Genomic DNA, 12,685 nt, shown 5'->3' on the forward strand with positions numbered 1-12,685 from the left:
GACAACAGAAAAATAATTAAAGATATCTTTATGATACGGTTACCGCGAGAAGGTAATGTACCGATCTGGGGTAATAGACATACTGGCAGTGGGACGCAGTGGGACGCAGTATATATATAACTGGGGAGGACATAGTGAGATGTAACAGATTAGCGCTAAGAGGTATACTGTATCGGAGTACCATGTATATACGAAATAACACAGACACTGCGATGTACCGTAAACACCCCAGGGCAGGTGCTCTGGCATGTCTGAACAGCACCAGGTGCAATGATGCTATATATGCATAAATATTGGCGTCACATGGTAGCAATAGGTGGGATTTACACTGGGGGAGGAGGTGCCTTGCGCTTTACAAAGCGTGTCTGGCTGTTTCTCCGCATGCGTGTGGGAGCCCCCGGACTATCTGCGGCTCTGGGGAGGCGGGGCCCGAGCACCTGGCTGGTGGGAGAGTCACGTGCCGCTCCGCTGCACTTTCCTCTGTCAATCAGCGGCGAGGTACGTGCAAGCGGCGCGGCGGAGGCAGTGCGCGTGCGCAGTCCCGCCTTCTGGGCGGAAGCGGAAGCTCGTGTGGTGCGCGGTGGGGGTCGCCGGTGTGTCGCTAGGTAGGGCCTTGGGCGCAGGTGTCCCTCCTCCTCCCCCTCTCCCACCCCGTCCTAGCGGGCCTCTCCACAGCCGGCGGGGGGCGGGGGAGAGTCCGTCCTGCCGCTGTAGGGGGCAGGGACCCCATCCCCGGAGCGGGCAGGGAGCCGTACCGGCGGCGGCGGGGGGGTCTCCCACCGCCCCCGGGGCCAGCCAGGGCCAAGAACCCCACCACACACACACACACAGTCTCTCTTACGGCCCGTGCTCTCGCCGCGGAGAGGGCTGGCAGCGCTTCCACCCTGCCCCCGCCTGCCCCCATAGCGCCCCGCCAGCCCCGCCCGCGCGGAGGACAGAGAAACGCTCGCTACCTGGTGCGCGTTTCCTGGCCGCTGCGCCCGGGGACCAGCCCCAGGCACCTGGCGACAGGTGTGTTTAGATACAGTGATGCGGGTCCGTGTGTAGACGCTCTCATTTCAGGGGTTCATCGTGGTTTGGCTTTGGCTGGAACAAGACTGTCTACGTACAGGCTCGCACCGGCTCAGCTAGACTGGTGTAAAAACACATACTTTGCGTGAAACCAGTGCCAGTGTGAGCACTGCTGATACCACAGTTCAGGGAACAGCAAGAAACAGCTGGGGCCTGATTCTCTGTTTTGCTGCGTCTGACTAGTCATTAATTAAGTGCAAACTGAAGTAAGAATGGTTATGGTTTACACCTATTTTTTGCTAGTGTAAATGACCACACAATGCGCAGGACAGCGTAGACCGGCTGCCTATTCCCTCAGGCCTAATCTGCGCTTAAAATGTAGATCAACATAAGTGTCACTCCGCGGCTGGTGGGGGAGTGAAAGATTCATGCTTCCAAGTGCTCTGGCTATCCCAACCTAACCGCTGGTGTCGATGTGGTTAGGTTGATGGAAGACCACTCGGACCTGGGTTACCTACAGCAGTGGTTCTCAGCTTTTCCAGACTACTGCATCCCTTTCAGGAGTCTGATTTGTCTTACATACCGCAAGTTTCACTTCACTGAAAAACTTGGGCTTTGGCTTCGGCTTCAGCCCCATGCTGCAAGGCTCAGGCTTCAGCTTTCTGCCCTGGGCTCCAGTGAATCTAACACTGGCCCTGAGGACCCCATTAAAACAAACTTGCCCACAGTTTGAGAACTGCTGATACAGTATATAGAACAGTATAAACAAATCATTGTCCATATGACATTTTAGTTTGTACTGAAAAAAGAAAAGGAGTACTTGTGGCACCATAGAGACTAACAAATGTGTTTGACCATAAGCTTTCATGAACTACAGTTCACTTCATCGGATGCATACAGTGGAAAATACAGTAGGGGGATTTTATATATACAGAGAACATGAAACAATGGGTGTTACCATAATCATTGTAAAGAGAGTGATCAGGTAAGGTGAGCTATTACCAGCAGGAGAGAAAAAAAACCTTTTGTGATTATCAAGGTGGACCATTTCCAGCAGTTGACAAGAAGGTGTGAGGAACAGTATGGGAGGGGGAGGGGGGGAATAAACATGGGGAAATATGTAATGACACATCCACTCCCAGTCTTTATTCAAGCATAATTTAATGGTGTCCAGTTTGCCAATTAACTCCAATTCAGCAGTCTCTCGTTGGAGTCTGTTTATGAAGGGTTTTTTTGGTAATATTGCCACTTTTAGGTCTGTAATCGAGTGACCAGACAGATTGAAGTGTTTTGCGACTGGTTTTTGAATGTTATAATTCTTGACATCTGATTTGTGTCCATTTATTCTTTTACGTAGAGACTGTCCAGTTTGGCCAATGTATATGGCAGAGGGGCATTGCTGGCACATGATGGCATATATCACATTGGTAGATGTGCAGGTGAACAAGCCTCTGATAGTGTGGCTGATGTTATTAGGTCCTGTGATGGTGTCCCCTGAATAGATATGTGGACAGAGTTGGCAACGGGCTTTGTTGCAAGGATAGGTTCCTGGGTTAGTGTTTTTGTTGTGTGATGTGTGGTTGCTGGTGAGTATTTGCTTCAGGTTGGGGGGCTGTCCGTAAGCAAGAACTGGCCTGTCTCCCAAGATCTGTGAGAGTGATGGGTCGTCCTTCAGGATAGGTTGTAGATCCTTGATGATGCGCTGGAGAGGTTTTAGTTGGGGGCTGAAGGTGGCAGCTACTGGCGTTCTGTTATTTTCTTTGTTAGGCCTGTCCTATAGTAGGTAACTTCTGGGTACACTTCTGGCTCTGTCAGTCTGTTTCTTCATTTCAGCAGGTGGGTATTGTAGTTGTAAGAACGCTTGATAGAGATCTTGTAGGTGTTTGTCTCTGTCTGAGAGGTTGGAGCAAATGCGGTTGTATCGCAGAGCTTGGCTGTAGACAATGGATCGTGTGGTGTGGTCTGGACGAAAGCTGGAGGCATGTAGGTAGGTATAGCGATCAGTAGGTTTCCGGTATAGGGTGGTGTTTATGTGACCATCCCTTATTAGCACTGTAGTGTCCAGGAAGTGGATTTCTTGTGTGGACTGGTCCAGGCTGAGGTTGATGGTGGGATGGAAATTGTTGAAATCGTGGTGGAATTCCTCAAGGGCTTCTTTTCCATGGGTCCAGATGATGATGATGATGTCATCAATGTAGTGCAAGTAGAGTAGGGATATTGGGGGACGAGAGCTGAGGAAGCGTTGTTCTAAGTCAGCCATAAAAATGTTAGCATACTGTGGGGCCATGCGGGTACCCATAGCAGTGCCGCTGATTTGAAGGTATACATTGTCCCCAAATGTAAAACAGTTAGGGGTGAGGACAAAGTCCAGCCACCAGGTCTGCTGTGACATTATCGGGGATACTGTTTCTAATGGCTTGTAGTCCATCTTTGTCTGGAATGTGTAGAGGGCTTCTACAGCCATAGTTGCTAGGATGGTGTTTTCAGTAGGTCACTGATGGATTGTAGTTTCCTCAGGAAGTCAGTGGTGTCTCGAAGATAGCTGGGAGTGCTGGTAGCGTAGGGCCTGAGGAGGGAGTCTACATAGCCAGACAATCCTGCTGTCAAGGTGCCAATGCCTGAGATAATGGGGCGTCCAGGATTTCCAGGTTTATGGATCTTGGGTAGCAGATAGAATACCTCTGCTCGGCGTTCTAGGGGTGTCTCTGTGCGGATTTGCTCTTGTGCTTTTTCAGGGAGTTTCTTGAGCAGATGGTGTAGTTTCTTTTGGTAACCCTGAGTGGGATCAGAGGGTAATGGCTTGTGGAATGTGGTGTTGGAGAGCTGCCTAGCAGCCTCTTGTTCACATTCTGACCTATTCATGATGACGACAGCACCTCCTTTGTCAGCCTTTTTGATTATGATGTCAAAGTTGTTTCTGAGGCAGTGGATGGCACTGTGTTCTGCACGGCTGAGGTTATGTGGCAAGTGGTGTTGCTTTTCCACAATTTCAGCCCATGCACGTCAGCGGAAGCATTCTATGTAGAAGTCCAGTCTGTTGTTTCGACCTTCAGGAGGAGTCCACCCAGAATCCTTCTTCTTGGAGTGTTGGTAGGAAGGTCTCTGTGCTGTTCAGAGGTGTGTTGGAAATATTCCTTGAGTCGGAGACGTTGAAAATATTATTCTAGGTCACCACAGAACTGTATCATGTTTGTGGGGGTGGAGGGACAGAAGGAGAGGCCCCGAGATACGACAGATTTTTCTGCTGGGTTTAGAGTATAGCTATAGCTGGATAGATTAACAATATTGCTGGGTGGGTTAAGGGAACCACTGTTGTGGCCCCTTGTGGCATGTAATAGTTTAGAAAGTTTAGTGTCCTTTTTCTTTTGTAGAGAAGCAAAGTGTGTGTTGTAAATGGCTTGTCTAGTTTTTGTATGGAAGGTTGGTTTTTTATGAGAGTATCCGGTTTTGAGAACTCATTCTTAATCTTTCCCTGTTTGCTGTATAGGATGTTGATCAGGTAGTTCCGCAGTTTCTTTGAGAGAGTGTGGCAGAATCTGTCAGCATAGTCTGTGTGGTATGTAGATTGTAATGGATTTTTTACCTTCAGTCCTTTTGGTATGATCTCCATCTGTTTGCATTTGGAAGGGAAGATGAGTTCGCTAGTGCTTTTTATGTAGCCTGTTGTAAAGAACGGCAAATATCTAGATGAGTTGATGTATCCCCTGGAAGACCTCTGCGAACTCCCAGGGGCACATATACCCCTGGTTCAGAACCACTGACCTACAGTGGTGGAAAAACCCATTCCATCACTGTAAGAAGAGTCTATGCTGTGAGACTATAAAGGCATAGCTGCCGTAGTGCCCATAGTGTAGACAAGGCTTCATTCTGTGTGCCTTGAATGGAGGAGTCTGATGGGGGCTGGAAATACTTATTTTAAATATTTTTGCCATCTAGCGGCATAATGTCTAGTTGTTGAATGGCAGGCTTTTCTCAGCTACTGACAGACTGCACTTTAGCTATGAGTCTAATAAAATTTGCGTAATGATAGGTTTGCTGTTTGGTGCTGACATACATGTAAGTTATATCTGACTGATGATTTGCCACCATTCCAAAATAAGGGTGGGCCATGCACATCTGTATCTATATACAAAACATGAAGCAAAAAATAGTTCTGATTATATTGCTCCTTGGAGAATAGGAGAGCTTCCATGCAGGTGTACACACTTGATATTTTGGTATTCAGGACACCATGATAGGCTGAACGTTGTATTTTCTATAGCAGTTAACTTGTTAATTACCTGAGGAAATAATGTTAAAAATAAATGTTTAGATTTATTTTGTGTTCGATGTAAACAAATGATATTTGTGTATGTATTTTCTGTTGTTGAGGATGAAAAGGCTGTTAGAAATCTACCCAGAATTTTAGAACAAAGCATTTGTGGCCCAATTTTGCTACATTTATTCAGGTTAAGTAGTCTTGAAATCAATGGGTCTGCTTGTATAATAATCTGCTACTGAACCTGAATAACTGACAGATTCAGGATCCGTTTTCTTGTTTTTTAGGGGGACTAGTGGCTCACAAGATTGGCTATAGAATATAGAAACATTCATCTCTTAGTTGTAAGTTAGCCTAGGTCATTAATGTTCAAAAATTATTTAAAAGTGAGGGCCATCTGAACCACATAAAGTAATTTAGTGGTCTCAGCCCAGATCCCACAAGCCTCAGAAAAAACCATCATATTTAACACTTAAGTTTTTTGTCTACATTACAAAATGTTACATTTAAACATGATTGTAAATGATTGAGTTAGATTTTGACTATAATTTAGTGTTTAATGTAGCCCAGGAAAAAACAGGTTCAGTATCTTCTTATTTGACATGAAGCTGAGCATGATTTGTCCTGGTCTACACTGATGACTTAGTCATGGTCATTATCATATCTTATTTTATCGTTCACAGTTGTGTTTAAACATGATCAGATTTTGTTATGTGGACCATCGCTTCTCAACCAGGGGTCTGCGAGGCCCCATGACTGAAGCCCGGAGCTGTGGGGCTGAAGCCCGGAAACATGAGCCCTGGTGCTCCTGTGGGGCAGAAGCCTGGAGCCACGAGGCTGAAACCCAGAGTCCCAAGCCCCAGAATCCTCCCCCTCCCCCCAAAAGCCAGAAGCTCTGAGCCTCATTGCCCCCTGTGGGGCTGAAATCCAGAGCCACAAGCCCTGGTGTCCTACAGGTCAGAAGCCCTGAGCTCTGGTGAGAATCTCTGATGTAGACAACCCCAAATTGGTACCCTTGTCAGTCTCAGCAGGGAGTTTGAGGACTGAATGCACCTGGAGACTGAACTGTCTTACCTCTTAGAGGTTTCAGAGTAGCAGCCATGTTAGTCTGTATTCGCAAAAAGAAAAGGAGTATTTGTGGCACCTTAGAGACTAACAGATTTATTAGAGGTGATCTGTCAGGTCATGGTTAAGGCCCATTGTAGAGGTGGGGCAATGCAGGAAGCTTGCACTGCTGCTGTTGCTCAGGCTGTGTCTGTTCTGTGGTTAAAAAGAAGACTTAAACCTCCGGTACTGTCTGTTATCTTTCAACAGCACTAAAATTAATGCACAAAAATAGCATTGTGTTGATTACATCTGCTTTGAGTATGGTTAAATGATAGTGCTGAAAATACTGATGACAGCCAGCAGTCTGTCTACACTAGGTTCCCAAGCATTGCTGTTATTGATGTTACTGAACTAGTACAGGCAATAGTGGGAAGTTTTGTGAAAATGTCCCTAGTATAGTTTGGCCTTAGTTATGTGAGAGAATGTTTCAGATATTGATATAGCCATGAAGGCTGGAGAGTATTTGCATCACCTTTAGATAGTGCTGCTTCTAAATTATTTAGTGCAGCTTCTTCCTTCAGCACCTGATTGGGGAGAGAGTGTCTCCTTTTACTGGATCTTCATAGCTAAAACTGTTGCTTGGACCCAGTGCATTTCTGCAGAAACCATGTGGGTTCCTTTCAAAAACCCTGTGGCAGACCTCACCACATCACTTGGTGTAACTGCAAACAACAGTACCTAGGTGGTGGAGGGGTTCTCTCAGTTCACAAGTCCAACTGTTGCTGGGTCTCCATAGAAATGTGATAACTTCCTTTTAAGGAACTCTTTATGGTGCATTTGTATACACCAGTCCTCAATCTAAAGAGATGTGTGACTCCTCTCGTGATCACAGGTGCAACGGAGTGAAAACCTCTGGTTTATGACACAAACAGCTGGAATTTGAAGGACACCCACATGGCCCTAGAAATAGTGCTTGGGAAAGCAACCCTGTACCATATACACCTGTGTGGTAGTGACGGGGATAATATTTCTATTTTTACAAAAGGTAATATCCACAGTGTAGTTCTAGATTGCTTTAAACATTTCATCTCACTTCACACTGAAGAAGGTGTTTGAAAACTGCATGTGAAGGGTGTTACAACTCTGAGGAGGAAGAAAGGCTCATAGGCACCTTTCAGAGTTGTAAATTCATGATACTTTTCGTATTCAATTCCTTTTTTTAAACACTCCTGAGGTAGTTTGTAATTAAAATGTGAGAAATGAGCAGTGTGAAAGACAGGAATACTTGTACTTGCTTAATTAAAACAGGCAGTGAATTTCCTCACTGTTTGTGTGAGAAAGGAGGGGACAATTTTGAATAAAGTCAAAGTAAAAAGAAAAACGAGCTTGTCTCGCTGCATAAAAAATTCTGTATTGCCACCAGCAGGTTTTGGTAGAAAATCCTTTGAAATAAAAAGCCTTTGTATTAGTAGAAAAAGACAGCTATCATTAAAGCTATGTAAATCATTTAATATGAGCAGGGATTTCTGTCAACAAAAATGGAGGTGGTTGAAGGTTTTAATTTTAACTCTTCTCCCATACTTATTTTCACAATATATAACTTGGGTTCCTTTGCATGTTTTTAAACACAGAAAATGATGGGGGAATTCATATTTCTATTATCATTTGGCAGTTTTTTAATACAGAAAAATCTGATTTAATCCCTTCCTTGTATTAAGATTGTAGTCAGTATGTATCATTTTTTCTATTTAGATTAATTGATTCAAAATGACCACGCACTATAGTGACCACTTAAAAGTGTTAATCCTTTTAACAGTCAAGTTATCATAAACTTACTACATATAACTAGGGACATAATTATTTAAATGTGTTCTGAAATTTAGCTTTTGAGTCTTGAAAATACATGATAGTAAAATGCATAAGATTTTAAAATCAAAATACAATGGAAGCAACTAAAACAGCATGCAAAAATATGGGTCTCAGTCTTGCAGTTGGATTCATGAGGATGGACCATTGACTATACTGAAGCTTCAAGTAGGCATGGAGGATTGCCTGCGTGGATCCAATTGCAGGATCAAGGCTGTGGGCTGATTTTAATAGTTGTTGAGCCCCTGTTTCCACTGACTTCAGTTAGAGTTGTGAGTGCTGAGGGCCCCTGAAAGTTAAGCTAGTAGTCTCTATGTTGTAAACCCCCTTGGCACGGGAAAAGTTACACACTTTTTACTCTCAATATCTGTTTGAGTCCCTATAAACAAACACACTGAATTTTTAAAGTAGACTTTGTGTTTTTGTATTAAAAATAAATCCGTTTATTTGAGCTTTGTTCATCTTGATTTTTTAAAATAATACTTTTAGCATAGATTATAATGTTTTGTGCTGATATAGTGAGAACTAAAGATGGAAGGCAGAATGCATCACAAAGTTTTTATCCCGAGTTTAAAGATGGAAAAACAGGTTCAGAGAGCTAAGGCCTAAGATAACACAAGGAATCATGAGCAAAACTAGAAACAGAACCCCATTCGTTGAACTCCCAGTTCCCTTGTCTAACCATTGAACATTGCTTCTCTCTTAATATTGTGGTTTAGAACATTTTTGTTTTGTTTTTCCTTTTTCAGATTGCTCAGAGAATTCGGCTTAAAAAGAGATCAACTATGGGCATTAAAGGTTTGCAGTGGTTTGTGGCAAACACTTGCCCTGATGCATGTACAATGGTAAATCTGAAGGAAATGGCAGAAAAACATCACATCAATCATCCTGACTCCCCTCCTGTAATTGTGGTAGATGCCATGGGCTGTATTCGACACTGGTACACACCAGAATCCTGGGTCTGTGGTGGCCAGTGGCAAGAGTACCTTGCTAATTTGCAGGATTTTATTAAAGCTTTTATGGCAGCTGATATCAAGCTGGTGTTCTGCTTTGATGGTGTGGTAGAGCAGAAAAAGAGAGATGAATGGGTCAAACGAAGATTGAAGAACAACAAAGAAATAGCCAGAATCTTCCAGTTCCTCAAGTCCTATAGACAACAACCAGGGAGAGGGATGTTCTTTATTCCTTCAGGGTTGGCAACTTTTACACGCTTTGCCTTAAAGTCTCTTGGTCAAGAAACAATATGTTCATTGCAAGAGGCGGACTATGAGGTGGCCTCTTATGGGCTGCAAAATAATTGCATGGGAATTCTTGGACAAGATACCGACTACCTCATCTATAACACCTCTTCCTATTTTTCTATTGATAAGCTCTCCTTGGACAGGATGGTCACTGTTATGTACTCTAGAGAGAACCTCTGTCATGCACTGGGCCTCAACATAACAGACCTCCCTCTTTTTGCTTGCCTGCTTGGGAATGATATAGTTCCAGAAGACATTTTGGAGGGTTTCTGGCAGAAATGTGTAGCTTCATGTCCTCCAAAGAGCCAGAGCTATGACAAAAGGGCTAACACAATTCTAGCTGTAGCAAGCTACATATCAAGAGTTCCATGCTGTTATGGTAGCCTGAAAGACTTGGAAGAAATGCTACCTTTGGCATCTGACAAGAAATTGCTTTATAGGGGAGTGGAGTCCTATATCTTGCCTGGCCAACAGTCTCCATGGCTTCCTCCCGGTGTATCAAATTCTCAAATACACCTGGTCAAGCAAGAAACAGCCATATGTCCAGATCAGGAGATCTTTCAGGTATCTCATCTCTTAAAGCTTCGCCATCACCCTTTTGCTGTAAACGTTTACTGACACATGATAATGAGTGGACTCATGTATGTCTTTTTTTTCCGAGCAAAATATTATTTTCCTTACTGAATGTTAAGGCTGATCCTGAAATGGTTTGGAATTTTACAGGCAATGGTACTTCAGGATCAAGCTAAGAATAGTCTTTTACCTTGAATGAACCAAGTCTTTTTTTTTTTGGTAACCAGAAACACAGAGATTTGTTAATTCTCTAATATATTTTGTAAGACTTTTCATTTACATGACAATGTTAAATCTATGACAATGTATTAAGAGAGAACTTTGAGACTTCAAGAAAATGCCCCTTTAGAAATTGTGTGTAGGATCTAATTTAAGAGCCATATTTTGTTAGGTGCCCATAGGCTTTGAACATAGGATCTCTCTTTCTACCTCTCTTAGTTATCTTAAAAAAAGTCTCTCTGAGTATAATTTGAAAGTATATTTATATTTACATTATGATTTCCATCTCAAAAGATTCCAAACTTACAAACTGAAATAAAAACTACACAGTATTCACTTAGTCCACCTTTAAAATGCAGCCATCACTGAGTTAAAATATAGCAACTGTTTAAAGATACACATCCACATATAATTGATTGTAATGACTCCTGTTAGAGTGGTAAAGTCAAAATGAAGAAGAATACTGTTTCTGATTGAAAACGTGAAGGAAATTTAGGTAGGTAAAATTTAATTATCTAGGGCTATGTCTACACTGCAACCTATGTCGACAATACTTATGTCGCTCAGATGGTGTGAATATTCCACCCCTCTGAGCGACATAAGTTACACCGATATAAAGCATTCATGTGCACAGTGCTATTTTGGCAGGAGAATCTCTCTCCCGCTTGCGGAGGTGATTTTTTTTTATGCCAGCAGGAGAGCTCTTTCCCATCAGCATAGAACGTCTTCACCAGATGCGCTGCAGCGGCGCAGCTGCATTGATACATCTGTGCCTCTGTAGTGCTGTACATATAGACATACCCTAAGTTGGAATATGGCCAGGACATCAGAGTTAACATTCCTTCTCTTATGGAACATACCGTGAATCATAGAAGTGTAGGGCTGGAAGGGACCTTGAGATGTCATCATGATCATTACCTCGGTTTGATCTTTAATGCGAAAGGATGTAGTTTCCTAAGATGATGAGGTAATGTAATAAAATCAGTTAATAAATGATAATGTCTGGAAGCTCAGCTTAAGATTGTGGCCCTGTTGTACTTGTTTCTTTATAAACCCTAAGTAAAGAAGTCCCTGCCCCAAAAAAACGTACCGTCTAATTTGTAGATAAATGGTTTGTTTTTCCATGCTTGAACATTGACAAAGCAAATACAACTGTTCACATTTTGGAATGAACAGAACTCTGCTATCTTAAATGCAAACAAGTCCACATAAACAAGTCCACTTCAATTCCAGCCTGGGTACATTGTCTCCCAATGCTGCTTGTCTTGAAAAGTTTGCACCTCTTGTGTCTGCCTATTTATATACAGTGGAAACATTTTTCAGGATGCAGTGTCAATTACACTTGTGTCCATGGTTAGTATGGAGCCCAGCTTGTGTTTTTACTTTTCAGTGTATTGTAAATCATGGATTTCTGGTACATTGTGGCAACCAAACTTGCAATTTCACAAAATTTGTGAACTCATGTCTATGCAAACTATATGCCTAAAATGAAATGAAGTATATTATTAGTGTAGCATATTTTGTATCCATTAGTGTGCCAATTTTGTAGCATCTAAAATGGGCTATTGGAATAAAATTTATTACTTCATTGAGGATATAAATTGGTAAAATAGCTGTAAACACCTCTTCTGGAGTAGCCATCAGCACTATGCTAATGAGTGCTGCAGCTAACTGCTAGAGCAATGAGTGCTATAAAAAACCTGATACAAGCCCTTCATTTATTGACTTAATATAGAGTTGATTTTGTAAACTGAAGCCCTGTTTACTTTATTTGGACAGTAAAGATTTTTATGTCCTTTTATGCTTAGCCAAAATTTTTCCTTCCCCACTGTTGTGCCGCGTGCTCTGCACTGATTGATTGCCAGGGTGTTCCCTTTAGATAGCTGCATTTCAGTGGTGGTATGTGGATCCTTTGGGATGAAAGATGCTATATAAATGTGAAATATTGCTACTGATATTGTGGCATCTATGGCCTTGTAATTTACATAGCTATTTTCTGAGTGTACAAATCAGGGAAAAACCTGAAATGGTTTTTGTAAAACAAGCTATGCTCGTCCCTTAGTCTAGCATCAGCAAAGCTTGCTTCCAAATGTGGGTCCCTGAGCTCCTAGGCTTTTAGAGATTGGAAGTGTTGCAGTGTTGCTTGGCCCCTTGTAGTATGTTGCTTTCCAGTGACAGTCTTTAGGCCTTGTCTTCTCTGCTAAAAAAGGTGAGGTCAGTACTGTTCCCCTGCCTGGGGTTGACCTCACCCAGTTTACTGCACAGTAAAACTAAAGTGCTTTGTCTTCTCTGAGTTTTCACCTTGGGATAGCTCACACATTAGTTCCCCCAAATTAAAAAAATACACATTTTTAGCAGTGAAGACAAGGCCTCAGCTGACGAAAGAGTGGTACTGATTTTCTCTGATGGGAGTTACTGGTAGCAAAGACATTGGCACTAATTGCCATGGAGAGTGGGGGAATAATAGGAA

At 42.8% G+C, this 12,685-nt stretch overlaps 1 protein-coding gene across 18 annotated transcripts in view; it reads left to right on the forward strand.

Moving 5' to 3' along the window:
- Positions 1 to 534: 534 nt before the first annotated feature.
- Positions 535 to 12,685, forward strand: part of FAM120B (family with sequence similarity 120 member B) — a 192,729-nt gene continuing 180,578 nt past the window's right edge. For 16 of the 18 annotated variants that reach the window (XM_075126889.1, XM_075126890.1, XM_075126882.1 and 13 more), the window contains exons 1-2: positions 535 to 605; positions 8,932 to 9,987. In XM_075126889.1, coding sequence (XP_074982990.1) covers positions 8,968 to 9,987 — 1,020 coding nt within the window. In that variant the 5' untranslated portion in view covers positions 535 to 605; positions 8,932 to 8,967. Of the gene's footprint in view, positions 606 to 992; positions 1,012 to 7,342; positions 7,362 to 8,931; positions 9,988 to 12,685 lie in introns of those variants that run through there. The other 2 variants (XM_075126875.1, XM_075126876.1) reach the window with 2 other exon arrangements.

This window comes from Caretta caretta, chromosome 3 (assembly GCF_965140235.1).
Source record: "Caretta caretta isolate rCarCar2 chromosome 3, rCarCar1.hap1, whole genome shotgun sequence".
NCBI classification, from domain to species: Eukaryota; Metazoa; Chordata; order Testudines; family Cheloniidae; genus Caretta; species Caretta caretta.